This window comes from Aspergillus welwitschiae, assembly GCF_003344945.1.
Source record: "Aspergillus welwitschiae strain CBS 139.54b unplaced genomic scaffold BDQ94scaffold_44, whole genome shotgun sequence".
Lineage (NCBI taxonomy): Eukaryota > Fungi > Ascomycota > Eurotiomycetes > Eurotiales > Aspergillaceae > Aspergillus > Aspergillus welwitschiae.
In genome coordinates this window covers 67822-87925 of record NW_020798738.1, presented here as the reverse complement: position 1 = coordinate 87925, position 20104 = coordinate 67822, and the positions used below count along the sequence as shown (strand labels likewise).

The following is a 20104-nucleotide window of genomic DNA, read 5'->3' as shown; positions in this document are numbered from 1 at the left end:
ATATAATTTCCTTAGAGTTAAAACGAAAGATATTTTCAGATACTCAATCTTCAATAGTTATTAGCACTAGGACATGGACATAGATTGGTGGACGGCCAGAAATGCCTGACTATTCCACATATCTGCAATCTCGCTTGTTCAATATATAATATAATATTTCAGCAGTAAAAAAAATATACACAATAGTTTTCACCCTCAAGCTGACTCGATATTATCTTTATAAGCCTCTAATAGCTGCCAACCCTTCAGCCAGAGCAAATCACACAGCTCTAATGCAGTACTCACAACCTCGCTACCACCTCATCCACCTTCTCCCCTACTGTTTCCCAGTTTGCATCCACCTAAGACCATTAGCATCGATCCTCCCCTTATACAAGAAAGACTTACATCCGCAATATGATCGTATCCCAGCAACTTCGGCGCCAATCCCGGATCCCTCCACGCCAGCGCCTCCCCTTCTGGCGTGGGCACCATGCGCATTTTCCGATCGCGCTCTTCCTGCTCCGGCCCATCGTGCAAATGATACAGATACTGCTGTGTGTTTCCCCGTTCCACAACCATCTGCGTGCGCTGCTTGCGACACTTCTCAAATACGGCCAGGGCATGACGCTTAGCGGCGATGAACTCGGGTGAGGATTTCGAGACGTTAGGGCCAGATGGGAGGCGCGAGAGACATTCGCCGAGGACGGCCCCATCTTCGAAGGCCATTCCTGCACTGTTTGAGAATTAGTAGCATTCCAATTTGTACAAGCTGGTATGGAGAAGGTACCCAGAAGCAAGATAGGGAAGTGTAGCATGCACAGAGTCGCCTAGCATGACCCACGCCCCGGAAGGATGCGTCCAGTCGTAGTCGCCGAAGCGGATGCAGAGACGCCATTTGTGCACGGATTGGCAGAGTTTCAGGAGTTTTTGGATCCTACAAATCAGTCTTCGCCCTTTGAAGCAGGAGACAAGAAGTACCTCGGATCCCATCCTTCGAACAACGCACACATCTCCTGCACATTGCCCTCGACCGTCGAAGCCAGCGACTCTTCGGGGATGTCATCAGGCACAAGCAACACCATATTAAACAGTTCCCCTTGTCGCAACACATAGTTCACTGGCATCATTAGCCCATTATTTCAGAATTGGTGAACTGAATACGAACCAGCATGTTTATCCGGCCCCAACCAATAATTCACCTGCGGGTCCGTCACAAACCCCCTCAACTCTGGATCCTTCAACATCTCCTCCGTCGACAACAACAACCGATACGCCAAATCCCCGGTCTTGATCGGTGGGTCCGGCCTCTTAAGCATAACCTCGGTCAACTTCCCAAACACCCCATCAGCACTAACCACCAGATCCCCCCTCCACGACCGTCCATCACTCGCCACCGCTGTCGCCATGCCGCCATCCCCGTCAGGGATGATGTCCACGACCCTCGCAGCGCAGGTGATCTTTGCCCCTAACTCCTCCGCCCTTTCCAGTAGACAGCGCTGTAAATCTGCACGGTGGAAATCGCGATACCACGTCCCGGGGTACTGCGCCGCGGAGTCAACGAAACTCAAGCTGGATATGATTTCGCCCTTCCAGTGTAGAAAGTTGCAGACGCGCGGGTGCGTCATGTGTGGCGTGAGAGCTGGTTCTAGGCCCCAGTGTTTGAGGACTCTCGAGCTGTTGGGGAGGACTTGGATGCCGGCGCCTACTTCGCGGATCTCGTGCGTCGCTTCGAGGACGTGTACGTCATGCCCGGCTAGGAGGCAGGAGATGGCGGTGCCGAGGCCGGCGAGGCCGGCACCGATGATGATGATCTTTCATTAGCTTAGACATAGAAATAGAATGTAAGGGGAGAAGAGGATGTACCTGCAACCGACAGTTGTCGGGGAGGGAGCGCTTCTCTTTGATGTGGATAGGGGGCGTCATGGTACCAGTTCTGTAAATGTGATAGTAAGCAGAGAGTGTATAACTCAGTAGACACAGCTTCTAAACCATCATATAAACCTACCTCAAGACCTAGCTGAGTGCATTTTCTACCTCCTAAAAATGGGGGATAAGCGCGTGCCTGACAAGAATGGGGGTCGGGCATGAGGGGATGCATCAATCTTATCATATCATTTGCGGGGGAATAAGTACACCCTCCGGTCGGAGCAGACAGTATTCCAGCAATCACCAGCAGATCCATCCCAGTAATACCTGCACTATGTCTCGAGTAAGTTGATTCCTCTAGGAATAATCCCCCATCACAATAACTAATTGTACAGTTCTCCCTACACGGCCGAACTGCCCTCGTCACTGGCGGTGCCCGCGGCTGCGGCCTCGCCTTTGCGCGTGGTCTCGCCCAAGCAGGTGCCAACGTAGCCATCTTCGACCGGATACCTCCTGAAGAAGGGTTTCTGTCGATCGAGAAGGACTATGGTGTGCGGACTGCATATTACGAGTATTTTCCCCTCCTCAATCAGCTTATACATATCATATTTCAAGTCCTAACCGAGTTTCTAGAGTCGACGTATCCTCTCCCGACTCCCTCGCCACCGGCTTTAGCGCCTTTCAAACAGACTTCGACAATGCCCTAGACATCTGCGTCCCCTGCGCAGGTATCAACCGGCACCAGACGTTCCTCGAGTTCAACTACGCGGACCACCAGGAGCTGCTAGGGGTGAACGTGCTGGGGCTGTTTCATACGGCCCAGCTGGCAGCACGGCAGATGATTGCCAATGGCACGAAGCATGGGAGCATCGTCCTGGTGGCGAGTATGGCGAGCCACGTGGCGGTGCGGAGCCAGTTGTGCAGTGCGTATTGTGGGAGTAAGGGGGCGGTGAGGGCGATGTGTCCTGCTATCGCGAAGGAGTTGGCGGAATATGTAAGTCCAATCCTGTTGTTACGGTGTTGAGAGAGAATTAAGGGTTTTTGCTGATGGTGTAGGGTATTCGCGTGAATTCGATTTCGCCGGGGTATGTGAGGACGGAGATGACTGCTGCTGTGAGTGTCCCTAGTTTACTTAGCAGTATGAGTTTATCTGATAAGAATGTGGTAGTTCCCCCATTTGATCGAAGAGTGGAAATCTGCAGCAATGAACGGCCGCATCGCAGAGCCGGAGGATATCATGGGGGCGTGTGTTTTTCTGGCGAGCGATGCCAGTTCGTACATGACGGGGCAGGATGTGATCGTGGATGGGGGGGTGACTAAGTGGTAGTAACTAGTTATTATTATCTTTGCAATTTCGATAACTAGGTGCATTGAATCAGACTGATAATATCACGCAATCATTCATAATCAATAAGACTATCGAAAGGGTAGCTATCCCCCGCATAAGCTATCCTCGCCCAAAAGTGGGGTTATCAGCTCACTCGGCGATCAGTCCGAACCCCATCACTAGTAACCAACTACTATAACAATACTCATCCAGAAGCGACCATGAACGTATCATCACCATTACAAACACAAGGACTACACACAATGTCTCCAAGTGCCATCAACGAGGGCTTTTCCAGCCCTTCCACCATACCCACCACAACAGTGGTGGTAGTAGGCGCTGGCCCCTCGGGCTTAATGCTAACGTACCTCCCCCACTCACAATCACCATGAAATACTCCCCACTGACTGGTAATGATGTGAAAAGAAACAACCTCCTCCGCTACGGCACACCCGTAATTCTTCTCGACGACCGCCCGACAGCTACATCAACCGGAAAAGCAGACGGTCTGCAGCCTAAGACCATCGAAACTCTAAAACAGCTGCGACTGTCGGATGAGTTGCTCCGCAATGGGGCTAAGGTGTATGATATTTGTTTTTGGGTATATAACCTTTCCAACAAAGAACAACATCAAAATGCCAATTGATATTAATATCAATGGTGATATAGGAATCCACCCCCCAAAACCCAACCCTCAACCGCACATCCCGCCAAACGCACTACCCGGACCATCTGGTCGGCGCCTCAGACCCATACATTCTGCTCGCGCACCAGGGCATGCTCGAGGATGTCTTGATAAAAGATATAGAAGAAAGAGGGGGCAGTGTACAGCGGAACAGTCCATTCGTTTCTGTTTCTAAGACATCAGACGGGAGTGGAGAACTCGAAGTTATTTACAACGACAACACAACAAATACGCAAAAGGCTGTCCGCACGAAATATCTCGTTGGGTGCGACGGCGCAAGGTCCAAAGTCCGGGACTTCATTCCCGGGGCGCAGTTAGAGGGCGAGATGAGTAATGCTTCTTGGGGTGTTCTGGATGGTACTTATCTCCTTATTTCCTTCACTGGTTTTTCTGGTTGGCTGACGGGTGCTATATGGTATGTATAGGAATCATCGATACCGACTTCCCCGACCTCTGGAGCAAAGTAGCCGTTCGCTCGCACACAGCGGGGTCTATTCTCTGGATTCCCAGGGAACGCGGTATGACGCGGTTATACGTTGAGCTTAGTTCCACGGACGGAGAGAGGGTCGATAGAGCCAAGGCGACGCCGGAGTACGTGATGGCTAGGGCGCGAGAGGCGATGCAGCCTTTCCGATTGGAGTGGAAGTTTATCGGTATGCCTATACCCCGCCCCCATATTCTATATGGAGAAATATACTGATCAGATAGAATGGTTCGGCAACTACGTCGTTGGCCAACGCGTCGCTCGTCGGTTCAGCGATCCCGAAAACCAGATCTTCATTGCTGGCGATGTATGCCCATTCCTATCCCTCTTTTTCCCACCAGTGTACTGATTTAAAAAACTACAGGCCGGCCACGTTCACTCCGCCCTAGCAGCCCAAGGCGCCAACACCAGCATGCATGATAGCGTCAACCTGGCGTGGAAACTGAACCTCGTTTCACGCGGGCTCGCCCCGGCATCTCTACTGAGTACATACTCCGAGGAACGACGGAAGATCGCCAACGACCTAATCGCCTTCGACGCGGGTCACGTCGCGGCGTTCGAGAAAGGCGAGACCGCCCTAGCGAGGAACATTGAAGAGAACATCCGGTTTATCTCCGGTGTTGGGGCTGAGTATGACGCTGGTGTTGTTACAAAATCAAGGCAGAGTAAAGTGAAGGGTGGCATTCAGCCGGGGACATTGACTCGTCCTGCTAAGGTGACGAGGTATATCGATGCCAATCCGGTGGATCTGCAGCTTGATATCCCGATGATGGGACAGTTTAGGGTGGTTTTGTTTGTGGGGGATGTGGTTGGTGGGAAGGGGTTTTTGGAGGGGTTTTGTGGGGCGGATGCCTTGGAGGGGGTGCATTCTGTGGCAAAGGAGTCATATAAGAAGTGTCCTCGGGGACTGAGTGACGGGGATAAGTATTTTCCACTGGAAAGGTATACCCCTGTTTCGGAGGTAGTGACGTATGGTTTGGTGACGAGGAGTGAGAAGAGGGAGTTTGAGTTGGGAGATTTGCCGGAATTGTTGCAGAAGAGTCGATGGACAGTGTATCTGGATGATGTTGAAGGCGGGGAGGGGTGTACTAAGAAGTGGATAGGAGAGATGGAGAGGGACCAGGTAGGAGTGATGGCTGTGAGGCCGGATGGGTATGTTGGTGCAAAGGGGGTTTGGGGATGGAGTGAGGGAGAGGGTTGCAGGGCAGCGGAGTGGGTTGGGGAGTATTTGGCTTTGGAAGAGTAGATTCATAGATGGGTGATTCTGAGTTGGGGCGATGAGATGCGGTGATGAAATATGCTACGTGGTAAATTTGCTGTATTGGTACAGAGAGATAATGTGAAGATCTAGAGAATGGCATTATAACAAAGTGAGAGAAATGCACAAATCATATAAATTGTTACAGTAATCAATGAGTCTTCCAGTAAAATGCTAAGTTCTCATCGTAGTCTTTATGATAGGACCAGCCTTATATTAATGGTATACTAGTCAATGCCACCACCACGACGTTCAGTAATCCGTCTGATGCACCATACATGCCAAAGCATCCATGCAAAAATCACAGGACAAAGGAGAGTTCAATGATTGACGAGGGTCAGATGCAGATGCAACATAAGCCATAAAACCAAAAGCACAAACACACGCTAGATCATCAGTCTGATACAATACATAACCCACCAAAGCATATCACATAAGAAACATCGCAAACAACAAAGCAAAACATATCAAAGTCAATAAACCGAGACAAATCAGACAGGAAACTTCACACCCGTCCGATCCGTACACCTAGGCTGCGACAACACCCTGGGTAAAGCCCTAGCCTTCGGATCCTGATTGAATCTCAAGCGATCACGCTTCAGATTAAACAGCCGGACCATGCAACTCATCGCCTGTTCCTCAGACAACTGCATCGCCGGCAAGGCACTGACACTGCTGCTATTATCCAGCGGCAGGTCTTTGACACACGCCGCGACCATCCAGCGCACCAACACCTCCACATCCCGAGCATTGCTCCAGCAAGGGAACATGGACAGGATCTGTACGGCGCGGGTGAATTCGCGATGGCTAGGCGCGCGCGGGTCCGTCAGGTACAACCGAGGACCCTTGATCTGCTGCTCGTCCAGCTTGCGGTCCAGCAGACGAAGGCATTCGCGTGGGGTTGGGTTGCGGAAGACAATCTCCTCCTGAAAGAGGGCGGACAGGCGCGGCCGGTTGGCCAGCAACTGGTCCATTTCCTGGGCCGGTCCCGCCAGGATCACCACCATCGTGGAGGCATACTTGGGCAGTAGGTAGACTAGCTCGTCCACGGCCTGCGTGGTGTCGGTATCGGCTAGTCGGTGGGCGTCTTCGATGAAGAGCACCTTGCCCTTGTTTTGGTCGAGCTGCGATCGCGACCGCACCGAGGTCGGGTGGACGTCGGGTGCAAGTAGGTCGGCGACCGAGCATGGCACCAGGGCTCCGTCACTGAGAGCGCCCATTCGGTAGTACAGGGTACCCAGCTGGCGGGCGACGGTCTTTTTACCGGTGCCTATGATATTGTTAGCCATTTGCATTCGCATGGATATGGTATAAGGGGTTCTCACCTGGTGCACCCTTAAATACAAACGCGGCGGGCATGCGTGCGCCCGGATCCAGCCCCTGTAGCCAGGCAGCCTTCATTTCATTATGATACCGCTTCAAGATGGAAATGATATCGTCCGGCACAATGGAGTGGCGCAGCTCCTCGCGGAAGACCAGCGCCGTCGTGCCGCCCACCAGCTCCGGGTTGAAGTCGCGTCCCTCGAGGATACGCTCAACTGGCTGAGCGCTAGCACCCGTGCGTGACCGGCGCTCAAAGTGGTAGATAGCCGCAGCGAGAAGATGCTCGACGGCGCGGGCATTGTCAAAGTCCTTGCGCATGCGTGCGTTGTCAAGGGTATCCATGGCCGCCTGGAAGGCCTCCGGAGTCGCATCGAGATCCTGCTCGTCGAGCTTGCTTTGGAAGAGCTCTTCCATGTGCTCGCGCGTCAACGCAGAGAAGCGCACCAGCTGTGTCTCGAACCCGCGAGCTTTGGGGCCCGCGCGGTGCAGGAATTGACTGATGCTGTCATGCGTACCGACCAGGATGGTGCAGTGGTTGTCGCGCGGCGCTGCGAGGATGTCGACGACCGCGTCCGGCACGGTCGGGCGCTCCTGGCGATCGGTGTCGACGTCGACAACGAGGACATTGCCGATCGTCGACTCGACGGTCGCACGGAGTTGCTCTTCAGGCAGATCACAGAGGGCCGACAGCGGTTTGACACGGACTAAACTCGTCAGTACTTATCTCATAGTAGATCTGGGCTGGGCGCTTACCTTCTCCATTATTTAAGACACCCAAATCCACCAGAATCTGGGCGTACATCCGGATGGCCGTGCTCTTGCCGGCGCCTGGAGGCCCCGCAAAAATGCGATTGACCCGCAGCGGCAGACGACGCTGGTTGCGGATCTCGCGGTAGTAATTCTCCTCGGTCGTGTCGAAGACCTCAGCAACCGAGGCCTTAACGGCGTCCTGACCGATCAGCTTCTGCATGGCTTCCCACGCTTCGCTGGTCGACCGGGTCTCCGCCGGGCTGGGACCAAGAACATCGTCCTTGGAAAAGAAAAAGTAGTCTACTTCGTCCATGCCGCTGTCCTGCTGGTCGGTCAAGCATTGAGCCTGACGCTGAGCAATGCTCTTGACCATCTCGCGCACGGCATGGGCGTTGGTGAAGCCCTTGGCGGCACGCCCCCGGACCAGCCGGCGAGCTGCAGCCTGCATGTAGGTACCCTCCAGGCCGCCCTCGACCTGCATGCGACCGTTGTATTCGGTGATGATGCGGCGGGCTAGCAGCTGCGTCAACTGTTGGCGGTCAAAGTCGTTGAAGCGCAGCGAGCTGCAGATCCGTTGCTGGAGGGCGGGGTTCTCGCGCAAGAAGCTATTCATCTCATCGGCGTCGCCAGTGAAGATGACAATAATGCGACCGATATTGCGCTCCATCGCGTGGCGGATATCCTCGAGAGCCTGCTCGGTGGCCGGCGTCTGGGGCGCGTCCATCAGGGTGTGGGGGTGGTCGACGATGAGCACTCCGGCCGTCTGGACCGGAGCTTTGGCGTCCGTCATGGTGCGCAGCAGTTGCTGCACTCCGTCGGGACCCCGGCTGGCCAGGTCGGCGCCAGTGGCCTCACAGACGGTATGGGAATCACAGATGCCCATGGCGTACAGCATCTTGGCGTAGATGCGGGCGACCGTGGTCTTGCCTGTGCCGGGATTCCCCAGGAAGGCAATGTTGTACCACTCGCTCTTGGGATCGCGTCCATGGCGACGACAGATCTGCACCCAGGTCTGGACGCCGTGCAATTGGCGCTTGACGTTGTCGTGGCCGACTAGACTGTCCAGCTCCTGGACAGCCTCTTCGCGGGCCGTCTCGCGATTTTGACGGTCGCGCTCGGCCAGTTCCTCTGGTGTCGGCTGGGGAGGGACCGGAGTCCGAGGAAGACTCTCGGGCTGTCGTTGTGATTGTGATTCAGGCTCTGATCGGGCAGGAGCCTGGATCTGTGTCTGGGATTGTGCCATGATGCGTGGCGAGGTCTGCGCCGGAGTCTGTGTCGACGCGGTCGACTGCTGCGGTCGCTTGGAGGACCACAGCGAAAAGGGGAAGAAGGGGAACCGCGATGTCGATGACGGCCGGGTCATCGAGCAGTCCATATTGCGAAACGGATAGACAAACAGTCGTGCAAGGAGGGGCCCGACAATCGGGAGCATGAAGGGATGAAAGATGAAAGACTTGTTGGTCATTCACAGAGGAGCAAAGCAGCAGATGGTCATGGAGGGGGGTTGCAGTGTTTGGGAAAATCTCCTGGAGCCAGCGTCCTCATGGCCATATTTAACAGCGATGCCGGCTGGGCAGCAGAAATCCCCGAGAAGTGAAGCAGTCCGGCAGTCATGGAAGGGAAGTTCAGTCAGTCAGACACCATTCTTTCCGGACTGCCTATGACGGGGCGACAGGTAGTGTGTGGCCGGAAGCCAGCCATGGTTGGTTGTTTCCGGGTTTGGACGAAAAGTGAAGCCATTCACCGCCACTTGTGCAGCCCAACGGCCAGGCAAAGCATCCTGTCATCGGGGACGAGCTTGTTCGGGTGGAGCTCATCTGGGGGAATTGATGGCTGGTGTCCTGGAGAGGCATGCTCCAAGTGTCGCGAATCGACCTTGCTGAAACACGAAACATGAAACAACGAAGAAGCAGAATGGAGACCAGGGGGACGCCCTGGCCAAGGGGCAGGCATCCATGTCGATGGGGACGGGGGGATGTGATCGTGATGCGGTGGATTGACAACCAGCAGCTGCAGGGCTGCTGCAATGGAACCAGTCGCGATAGAAAGAAATACTCTTAAGACTAGTTGCTGATCTGGCGCCTCCGCAGCCTATCAGTTCCCCGGCCAACTCACCCAACTGAGCCACTTGAGCTGTCGCCTCGTCCGACTTTCCCAAATCAATGCTTTCCTGCATTCTGGCTATCCTCCGGCTTATACTTATGATGGGTCTCTCCGCCTGCGGGCCATCCTCGACCCTTCGTGTTCTCCTCTTTTGCCTGGCTTTCCTCCAGGCACCAGATAGTTAGTTAGACCAGACACAGCCTGTGGAATGCGGTGCGGAGCACATCTAACGTCATTCTTCCGGTCTTCTCTGACTCACTCGAAGGAAATCCTCCTCTTCGCAGCTGATAAACATGTGATGCGAAAATAACCCAGAGTCTATCGCGGCTGCCGCTGCCTCAGGCTGTCGAGAGAATGGAGCGTATGGACAACCCGATCAGGCCCAACTGGTCCAACCTCTCTCAACGCGGCCTAATCGAGTGAACAGCTGGCTCGCCTGGCCATCGTCAATGGGATCAGCTTACTTGGAGCAATCCACTTTGCTGAAAATAGACGACGCCATCCATAATCCGGATTTGCCTTGCGATCGCACCCGAGATACCCAATATAATACCTGAGGCACCAAGGCACGAAATCGGTGCTCTGCTCTTTGAACTTCCTGGGCAGTCAACGACGAGGCTTGATGACGAGGCTTGTCACTTCAATCAAATCACAATAGCATCCACTTCTTCTCCCGATGCGAGATTCAATTTGCAGGAGAATGCGATCCATATACCCTACGTACGGTCCGCACACGCGACACTCGATATCTCCCCCGCTCCCGAACCACCCTCACCCCCCAATGGCGCACGCAACTAACATTCCCACGGTCGCATCCACCATCTGCACCCTATCCTAGCTTCAACATCGATGAAAACCCATAATTGCACGGTCAGGAGTTCGTACAAAGTACCGTACATTCACCTCGGCATTGGGCGATGGAGAAAGAGAGGGGCTATGATGCCTTGGGCGGTGAGAGTCGCGATCCTTGTCAGAGGGCGGGGGAGGGGAATAATTCTACCGTAGGGAGAAATCACTATGACGAGCTCCATGTTGAACGTATGTATGTCTATAGTAATTACGCCGTCATCGTAGTAGTAGTAGTAGTAGTAGTAATAGTTTGCAGATTGATTGTTCAATGTGTAAGTAGTGGTCATTTATGACACTCTCGCGGTCTAAGTGAAGCTGGACTTCTGGGACTCGCGACAATATATATTTTATGGTATCCCTCCGCTCAGTACTACTACTATACTAGTATGTAGTAGTACTGGAAATAATCATAATGGCACTCAAATAGCACTATCGATTGCATATCGCTTCCTTTTACAAGGGCCCTAGTCTCTGACATCGGTCCATTATGAAGATGACTCTGGCAGTAGAGTTCTGCAACTGAAAGGGGCGAAATACAAACTGAGAAACAATGAAGATGAATACCCAACTTCCATGAAGAATATACATTGACAAAGCCAACCAATATATACGCCTAACCTAAACCTACCATATACCCTACAAGTTACTACCTATATCGCACCGAGCGTCTACTCAAGAATAGCCGACACCACCATCGACGCATACTTCTTCACCCCCGTCTTGGCCGGCCTCGCCTCGACATCCGCCACATCGGCATAGAACCGCCGAGGGCCATCGAGGTCAATCGTGCTCGCATCCACCCACCACCGTCCGCGGTAGTAGCAGCGCGCCCCGATATACAGCACCACGATCGCTACCACCGAGACATAGTTCGCGAAGAAGCCCTTGGCCGTGGGATTGCCGCCCAGTGGCCACAAACTGAGATAGAACTCGGCGATGATCAGCAGAATGCACCAGGTCAAGCCCCAGATGGCCCCGTAGGGGTAGGTCCAGGACCGCCAGGGGAGGTCTTCGACGGAACGGCCTTGGATCTTCCAGGCGTAGCGCATGCGGAGGTGAGAGAGGCAGATGGTGCCCCATCCGAAGAGCGTGAAGAGGGAGGTCAGGTTCGAGAACCAGGTGAAGACCGTCGAACCCTTGTTGTTGACGTTGAGGTAGGCCAGGCCGCCGCCAATGACGAGCGTGATGACCAGTCCGGCGACGGGACGACCGGATTTGTCGGCCTTGCCGAAAATCTAGGTTTGTAGGCAGAGGAGTTAGTGACGAGACTCAGACAGGTAATTGATGAACTGGATAATATTGAGAGCGAGCGAAGACCAACCTTCGGCGCAAGATTCAAGTGTGTCAACCCCATCAGTGTCCGCGAACCACCATAGGCAGAGATACTTCCCGTGGACAACACAGAGATGAAGATCACCGCATTCATGATGTGTGCCAATGGAGCAAGACCCGCGTTGCGATAGGCAATGACAAATGGCGATGCGTTGACGCCGCTGCCACCGAAAAGGTTAGGATCCTTCGGTGACACCGTGATGGTGATCATCAGCGATCCCAAGACGTAGAACAGCGATAGACGCAACCAGATCGAGCTCACGGCGCGTGGCACCGCCTTGCGCGGGTTATCGGTCTCTGCTGCGACCAGCGCCGAGTTCTCCGATCCGGACATGGCGAAGATGCAGGTGGGCATGACGGACAGAAACCCTTTGAAGCCGTTGGTAAATGGCATCGAGTTCCAGTAACGGAAGCCGATCGGTCCTTCGTCGGGCGCGCCGCCGGCGGAAACCACTATCAAACACGAGATGGGTTTGCGTCAGTTGGAGGATTCGATGAAAAGGAGATCATGCGCACGCGACTAACCGATCAGAGAGATAATGACCACGAAGAACCATCCAAACTTGATAGAGGAGGCAATGACCTCCACCTCGCCAAAGAATCGGACCGCAAAAACATTAATAAAGATGATCACCACCCAGAAGATTGTTATCCAAGCCGCAATGGGCACCTTATCTGTCCAAAAGTTGAGGACCGTGACGATACCCTAAGCAGTCAGCACAGAACTCTTAGCCACCCAGATACATATGTCCTACCTGAAGTTCGTTTGCAATCGTGATGAAGTAGGAGAACCAATACGCCCAGCCCAGCGCGAAGGCCGCCGATCTGTCGATGAAGATCTCCGTCCACTGAGTGAATGCGGATGGCAGGGGATACATAACGGCCATCTCACCGATGGAGTGGCTGACGGACCATATCATCGTGCCACTCAGCAGGTAGCCAATGAAGATGGCTGCCGGACCACCATTCTCCAGCGATTCACCACTTCCCAGCCATAATCCCATACCAATGGATGATCCCAGCGCAATCATAGTCAGATGCCGCGTGGACAAGCTCCGCTTGAGATCGGTCTCAGCACCGTAGTCAACATCCACAGATGCCCAGCGCTCCATGGGCTCGCCTTTCTTCTCAGCATCTTGCGGGCTCCGATTACTCGACGTTTCGTAGGCCGCCATGGTAGAGTGATCGGCCATCATTAAGGGATGGTCGATACAAGAGGAAGAAAAAGAACAGGCCAAAATTCAAGACGATGAAAGAGACAAAAATCAGCAAGCCTCGTCGACCGCGGCCGGGGGATAAGGAGAATTATAACATTGCCACCACAGCCGTGCAACGCAGAGCAAGAGCTTACGTCTCCCTCCCAATCAGACTGGCGTGTTGCAGCAACCGATATACTTGCCAGATAAGAGGTCTGGTATCACGCCATTAGTGGGCTTGGCTAGTATCAGGCAGAGATAAAGATAACACCCCTGGCCCGGTCGTATCGTGCGTGCCGCATACTTTATTAGCATCCTGCATCGGACGAACTGACGCAGGCGCAGAAACCTTCTGGAAGGATAGGTTACGCCATGATCTTTTGGTGACATCGCTGATAACCAAAGCCCCGGCTGCCAATTGTAGCGCTTCGACCGTGGGTCGTTATCAGAACCACACGGTCTGTGCCATCAGCTGATATGCATCCTCCAGATCCCTCTGGGCAATTGGGCGTACCATGTTATCTACTCCCTCGAATTTCCGCAAATGATACCTCTTTGAGTGCGCCTCATGGGCCCTCTAAGTCGAGAGGGTTACATTATAGACTTCGAAAGGCTTGGGCCGGAGGGGACGATAGGTGGTACAGCCAATGCGGGTGAAGGCCCAGGAAAGGTCAGTCCGCCGATGGATGACCACCTCATGTCATGATCGCGTGGGTAGAGCGTGGAAAGGCTGTTCCCGAAGTGTGCCATATCATATCCCTTACCTCTTGGACACCGGGAACGGCGGTAACACAATGGGCAACCGACCTGGTAGCTGAGACAGCGGGGGGAGGCCGGGTTGATCCAGACCTAACCAACGGTGCGGAGTACATGAAGACACAAGGAGGGGACGGAGATTATCCAAGTCGTCAGGGGTCGAGACATCCGGCTATCGGTGTTTGGGCGAAGGATGGTTATCTCTGGCCGCGGTAGATAGACGCTTAGTCTGGTGGTTAGTCTAAGTTGTTATCTCTCTGCCGTTGGGGTAATCGGATGCGTAGGCTGACAAGCCAATCAGGGCAAAGGCGAGAAATCATTAGAGCTTGGCTCCTGCGGCCCCTCTGAGGGGAGGTGGATTAAGCTATCGAATTAGCCTTCGCAGCCTGCAGAGCTGTTGCTGCGCCGCCTGCACCCAGCTACCTGGGATGGGGTCATTGGCTCTTCGCAAACAAACCCCTCGGGTTGTTGTCAGTCCGGTACGTATCGAAGGAGATGCGGGTAGCAACGGAGGTACGGTCGGGTTCTGATGATGCCTGCTAGTCTTCTCTTGTGAGTTGACAGTAAACTCTTGTGGTACAAAGTTTATGGGATGTTGGCCACCAGTGGTGGGTGACTCGCCGATTGGGCGCTGGCCGGCAAGGCAAGCACAATAATAACCTCAGTGGCTACCATATCCTACCTGGCATTGCAACCTTGCCGGCCATGCGACACGTACGTAACCGATCGTGGATTGAGATCTTGCATGGAGAGCTTAATCCCTCAGTTAGCTTGTTTTCGTTCTATATTGCCCCGATGCTATTGCCCTGTAGACGAACCCTACTTACATGACCCGAGACCCTTGCATTTTCTACGGTCGCATCGCTCCGATTGACAGTCGTCTGGCATTTCCGTGGCCCATTGCAACTTAATCCAACGTATAGCGGCTGAGGAGCCCTTTTCTCTCATTCTGGGGATCAGTGTTATCGAAGAGTCTCGGAAGGGTGACTATTCTAGAGTAGTATCTCCTGAGTTCTGAATTCGGCAGCCATATCAATGATTGGCTTCGAACGCACCGCTAATTCAGTAGTCACTGGATGTTCCAAGGCGTACAGAGAGGCCAGACACTCAGCCATGTAGTCGGATCTGCGGGGGCAATGCCCGAAGCTGCAATACCTGCGGCAGAAATTGTCGTCCCTTGCATCTCGACTCGAACCTGTCACCCTCATTATTCGATTGTGACCACTGACCCCGATTGGGAGTCGAGATTGACATTCATCCTTGACATCGGCTAGATCAGCTTGATGATAACTGGAGTATGCACTCTCATATTGATCCCATCACTTAGGGTCGCCAGTGCTTGTGCTTGTTTATCGCTGCTTTGGTGCCTTCAGCTACTCCTAGATACACCATTGTAGTCACGAACTCCCTTGCGCGGCGGGCCCTGGCCAGCTTCCGCAAAACAATGAAACTAGTTTGGTATTCATTGTTTCGTTCTTTCATTGTGCATCGGTTGTATGCCGAACATTTCAGCCGATGAACAAGGACGCTAAAGAACCTTCAGCTACCACGCAGGTTTGGAGTAAATGTAGCCAAAGAGCCGTCATAGCTATGACATGAGTTAAACGTGAGGATGGAAGTTGACATAAGGCAGCATTTCTAGACGATCGGATCAACTCAGCATAGTCACGATATCTCGTATTTGCTCTTGAGCTCTCGGGAGACATCTCCAGCTTAGGAGAGGCAGGAAACTCTCATCTTGGGCGGGTAATAGGCATAATCAGTACCGGACTCGAATAAAATCTCCGAAGACGAGGTGATGGTTTGTGTGACATCCCAAATGCAAGCATCAACCTCGCGAATTGAGCCACTGGCTCGGCATTCATAGGCGGTTGTGAGTCATTAGACCGCTCCTCAGGAACCAGGGTCTCCGCCATCCCACCTTCTCCACCAGATAAAGCTCCGCGACATGGAGCTAGTGGAGAATCGATTTATAAGCGATCGGAAGGATTGCCTTTTCTAAAGCTCCCCAGACATCCCATGCATCGGCTAAGTTTATGGCAGAGTGTACCATAGCATCGGCTGCCACAATCGTTGGAAAGGGTAGTATATGGTACAAGCTAGTTCCTTTGGGATGCCTGACATCTGTAGACCATTCCAGTAATTCTCCGGGACATTTTGAACGACTAGAGGTTCGGGCAGCCAATAATCCCAGAGCAAGGAACCACTAGTGCAAAGAACTGATTCCATGTTGAGCATATGGGCTGCTTCTAGTGCTGGTGGATTGTTATGATTTGGATTCGGATTGCATTCAATGACAGTCTGTGAGAGTGCACATCCTGGTCAGAAAACGGCGTGTCGCGATGTTGTTTCAAAAGCGCTTTCAGCAATGGTATTGCGTGCATGTGCGAGAGTCTGCCTATAGAACAAAGTTCGAACAACACTGACGGTTAGTATCTGGCTGCATAATGGCGTTGTTGGTCCCCGACGCTCAGGGACTCTATTTGACATGGAGCAGGGGACAGATGGGAACATCGGATCTCGTCTCACCTTCCCCCAACTGTCGCATTGGTAGTGGAGACACGCAGGCACTTTGCAGGATCCGCTTAAAGATGAATAGCAGGGCTAGGCCAGGGATGCGAAACGTAACCATGCTCAGAGGCGCATCATCCTAGTAACTAAGTTGATGAATCACTGGCTGCTGGAGAATGCGAAGGGCTTTAGTACCCGTCTAAAGATGAATCTCTCCAAACCCCCAGCAACATATTATACGTAGCCTGAAAATCTGGGAATGGAATCGGTCGACACCCCCTAGCAATTCTTTGGGGAATTCCCTGAATCCATCTGTCGTTTTCTGACACACGGTGCCAGTAGCCCAAATCCGCAGCGGAAAACTGCATAAATATCCGCTTACTCATTGATTTTGATATTATCACAAGAGTCAGATGCAGTCAGGAGCTATGATCAAACAGTAGCCGTGCCAGGACCTTTCCGATTGGTCATGAGCACGCCTCCGACGGAGTGACAATAGGCATACCCGAAGCCATGGGATGGGCTAATCGGGTAGTCCAGCCACTCCCAGGCAGCCACTTTGAAGATATTCGAACGCATGTTTTTTTATATAGTGTTCTACGATTTATTGAGATTGGCAGTTGGGGTTGCCCAGTTAGATCATCTACGTTCGTTAATGAGTGAAGATGATGATGGGCGAATAGGCGATGGGGAAGGTCAAAGTTGGGGCCATGAGACATGCATGTGTATTCGTGTTGCCAGCAACCATCACGTTGCAATTATTTGATTGGATATGTGACCAGAGAACCGACCTCCAATTGCATGTCCTAGTAAGTGCGTCTGGGTGGCCGAGCGGAGAATACGTTCAACCCTTCTTGTCGGCACTGTCTGGATAACCCATGAATGGCGAGGTGCCGGGCTGTCGCGAACACATGCCATGGATCTCAAGCGAAGCCTTACCGAGACAGACAGGATTCAATGACGAGAGCCAGTTCACGAGTGATAATAATTACTCCGCATGGAGGTCTCCAGAAATGGGCCACTGACTTCCCTGGCAGTGTCAATTCACCCGAACTCGGTTAAAATGGCATTCAGCCGGACGGCAGGCACGAACTGGGAAAATCTCCGTCGCAGAATCAACCGACTGGATCCGGGGCCGTGACGCCCTCCACTCGGGAGGCAGACCCCGTCCGTCCCCGGAATCTCTGATTCGTGCTCCATCCTGAATCCCCGGACCTCCGCATTAAGGCCCGGCGATCCTTCCTTTTTTCGGGGTTTATCGGCCATGCGTGTCTCGCACCACCCACTGCACCACGAGTCCGTCTGTGACGCCATGCCGTTGAAGCCGTACCGGCGCGATGCAGCTTCGGCAGCTAGTCCCTAAGTGCTCTATAAATGTAGCCCGGGTCCCGGGTTGCTTCTCCGCATTCCACCCCGGTTGCAGTCCACTCGTCGTGAACAGCTCGGTGAGACCGTTGGACATCATGTATCGCATTTCGAATATCTACGGTATGGCTTAGGTATCTGACGGCGGCCGCGTTGCTAAAGCTAACGGAGTCACAGTCCTGGCTGGCTTCGGCACCATTGGCGGTGCCTTGTTCGGCTTCGATGTCAGCTCCATGAGTGCCTGGATTGGCACGGATCAGTATCTGGAATACTTCAACCACCCAGATTCCGACTTGCAAGGTGGTGTAAGTAACCGAGCCACTTCAAGAGCAGCGGTATATACACGAAGTACTGATGGTAGGATGGGGCACTTCTAGATCACCGCTTCCATGTCTGCTGGCTCCTTTGCCGGTGCGCTCGCTGCCGGCTTCATATCAGACCGAATTGGTCGTCGTTACTCCCTTATGCTAGCGTGTTGCATCTGGGTCATCGGCGCTGCGATTCAATGTAGCGCCCAAAATGTCGCCCACCTGGTCGCCGGGAGAGTAATCAGCGGCCTGTCCGGTATGAATCCTCAGCTGTATATCTGGAGTCCTGCACGTGCTAAACAACTCTTCTAGTCGGTATCACATCCTCACAGGTCTGCGTTTATCTCGCTGAATTAGCTCCGGCTCGGATTCGTGGTCGTATCGTCGGCATTCAGCAATGGGCCATCGAATGGGGTATGCTCATCATGTATCTGATCTCGTACGGATGCGGCCAAGGTCTGGCTGGAGCAGCTTCTTTCCGAGTATCATGGGGTGTTCAGGGTATCCCGGCCCTCATCCTACTTGCCGCATTACCCTTCTTCCCCGAATCTCCTCGTTGGCTGGCAAGTAAAGAGCGCTGGGAGGAGGCTTTGGATACTTTAGCTCTGCTGCATGCCAAGGGCGACCGCAACGATCCCGTGGTCCAAGTGGAATACGAAGAAGTGCAGGAAGCAGCACGCATTGCCCAAGAGGCCAAGGACGTTTCTTTCTTTTCACTGTTCGGACCAAAGATTTGGAAGCGAACCCTTTGCGGTGTCAGCGCCCAGGTCTGGCAGCAGTTGCTCGGAGGCAATGTTGCGATGTACTACGTCGTGTACATCTTCAACATGGCAGGCATGGTAAGTCTATTTCTACTTCAAGAGGCAGCCCATGAAGCTCAACTGACGCTCTTGCTTAGTCTGGAAACACCACCCTGTACTCGTCAGCCATCCAGTACGTCATCTTCTTAGTCACAACGGGTACTATTCTGCCATTTGTTGATCGTATCGGTCGACGGCTTTTGCTCCTCACTGGATCCGTCCTCTGCATGGCTTGCCACTTTGCTATTGCTGGTCTTATGGCTTCACGTGGTCATCATGTTGACTCGGTCGATGGCAATGCGAACCTGAAGTGGTCAATTACGGGACCACCCGGCAAAGGTGTCATCGCCTGCTCGTACATTTTCGTTGCCGTTTATGGTTTCACCTGGGTACGTTGTTTGTTTTCAATCCCTCGCGGCGATTCAAAGTCACCCTCAGCTAACGTGACATGATATAGGCCCCAGTAGCGTGGATCTATGCTTCTGAAGTCTTCCCCCTCAAGTACCGTGCAAAGGGTGTCGGTCTCTCAGCTGCGGGTAACTGGATTTTCAACTTCGCGTTGGCGTACTTTGTGGCACCTGCTTTCACCAACATTCAGTGGAAGACTTATATCATCTTCGGTGTCTTTTGCACTGTGATGACGTTCCATGTGTTCTTTTTCTACCCGGAGACTGCTCGACGATCGCTTGAAGACATTGACTTGATGTTTGAGACGGACATGAAGCCCTGGAAGACGCACCAGATTCATGACCGCTTCGGCGAAGAAGTTGAGCGACACAAGCACAAGGACATGGCTGACCAAGAAAAGGGAGTTGTGTCGACCCATGACGAAATGGCGTGATGAGCTATATTTGTTTGAATGAGTTAGCGACCCTACATGAGCACACAGAACGAATATATGGAATTTCAATGGAATGTAATCCATAGAGAATCAGAAAATCTGGGGTGAAGTAGTTGTTGAACTTGATGAGGCAGTGTAGATGATGTGAGGCCGCCGAATCCATCTAGCGAGTAAACGAGCCAACACCACATGCTCTTCCACCCATCGAATGAATTGGTCCTTCCTGATACTTGTGCTAGTACCTATTTCTCTGTCACAATATGAATAGTATAATGCGCAGGCCATCTTGCTGGTGGCAGCTGATGCATCTGAACTGTCAAGTCGTCCTTCTTTGCCGCATGTAGACCTCTATGTTCCGGATCAACCTA

The 20104-nt window shown here is 53.0% G+C and overlaps 6 protein-coding genes across 6 annotated transcripts; 3 read left to right on the top strand and 3 right to left on the bottom strand.

The window, feature by feature from the left end:
* Window positions 1-1903: 1903 nt before the first annotated feature.
* On the top strand, window positions 1904-5967 carry BDQ94DRAFT_183407 (FAD binding domain-containing protein; the record flags this gene model as incomplete). Its single annotated transcript, XM_026774406.1, has 12 exons — window positions 1904-1906; window positions 2244-2419; window positions 2482-2842; window positions 2905-2961; window positions 3017-3119; window positions 3296-3539; window positions 3602-3776; window positions 3845-4217; window positions 4286-4513; window positions 4569-4651; window positions 4709-5496; window positions 5859-5967. 12 exons carry the CDS (start codon window positions 1904-1906, stop codon window positions 5965-5967), a joined length of 2700 nt encoding a protein of 899 aa, XP_026621566.1.
* Window positions 5968-6093: 126 nt separating this feature from the next.
* GbpA lies at window positions 6094-9050 on the bottom strand (the record flags this gene model as incomplete). The annotated part of the gene is made up of 3 exons (XM_026772381.1): window positions 6094-6872; window positions 6928-7629; window positions 7679-9050. The coding sequence occupies 3 exons, from the start codon at window positions 9048-9050 to the stop codon at window positions 6094-6096; spliced, it is 2853 nt and encodes a 950-aa protein (XP_026621565.1).
* On the top strand, window positions 8704-9314 carry BDQ94DRAFT_151827 (uncharacterized protein). The gene has a single exon (XM_026767825.1). It carries the CDS (start codon window positions 9114-9116, stop codon window positions 9270-9272), a length of 159 nt encoding a protein of 52 aa, XP_026621564.1. The 5' UTR covers window positions 8704-9113; the 3' UTR covers window positions 9273-9314.
* Window positions 9315-11155: 1841 nt separating this feature from the next.
* On the bottom strand, window positions 11156-13219 carry BDQ94DRAFT_96470 (putative amino acid transporter). The gene is made up of 4 exons (XM_026776934.1): window positions 12715-13219; window positions 12485-12665; window positions 11949-12412; window positions 11156-11862 (listed from the first exon to the last, which is right to left on the bottom strand). The coding sequence occupies exons 1-4, from the start codon at window positions 13153-13155 to the stop codon at window positions 11296-11298; spliced, it is 1653 nt and encodes a 550-aa protein (XP_026621563.1). The 5' UTR covers window positions 13156-13219; the 3' UTR covers window positions 11156-11295.
* Window positions 13220-13252: 33 nt separating this feature from the next.
* On the bottom strand, window positions 13253-13795 carry BDQ94DRAFT_151823 (uncharacterized protein). The gene has a single exon (XM_026767824.1). It carries the CDS (start codon window positions 13543-13545, stop codon window positions 13324-13326), a length of 222 nt encoding a protein of 73 aa, XP_026621562.1. The 5' UTR covers window positions 13546-13795; the 3' UTR covers window positions 13253-13323.
* Window positions 13796-17885: 4090 nt separating this feature from the next.
* Window positions 17886-19740, top strand: BDQ94DRAFT_183402 (sugar porter family MFS transporter; the record flags this gene model as incomplete). Its single annotated transcript, XM_026774405.1, has 6 exons — window positions 17886-17910; window positions 17965-18092; window positions 18165-18351; window positions 18408-18934; window positions 18994-19284; window positions 19353-19740. The coding sequence occupies 6 exons, from the start codon at window positions 17886-17888 to the stop codon at window positions 19734-19736; spliced, it is 1542 nt and encodes a 513-aa protein (XP_026621561.1). The 3' UTR covers window positions 19737-19740.
* Window positions 19741-20104: the final 364 nt, after the last annotated feature.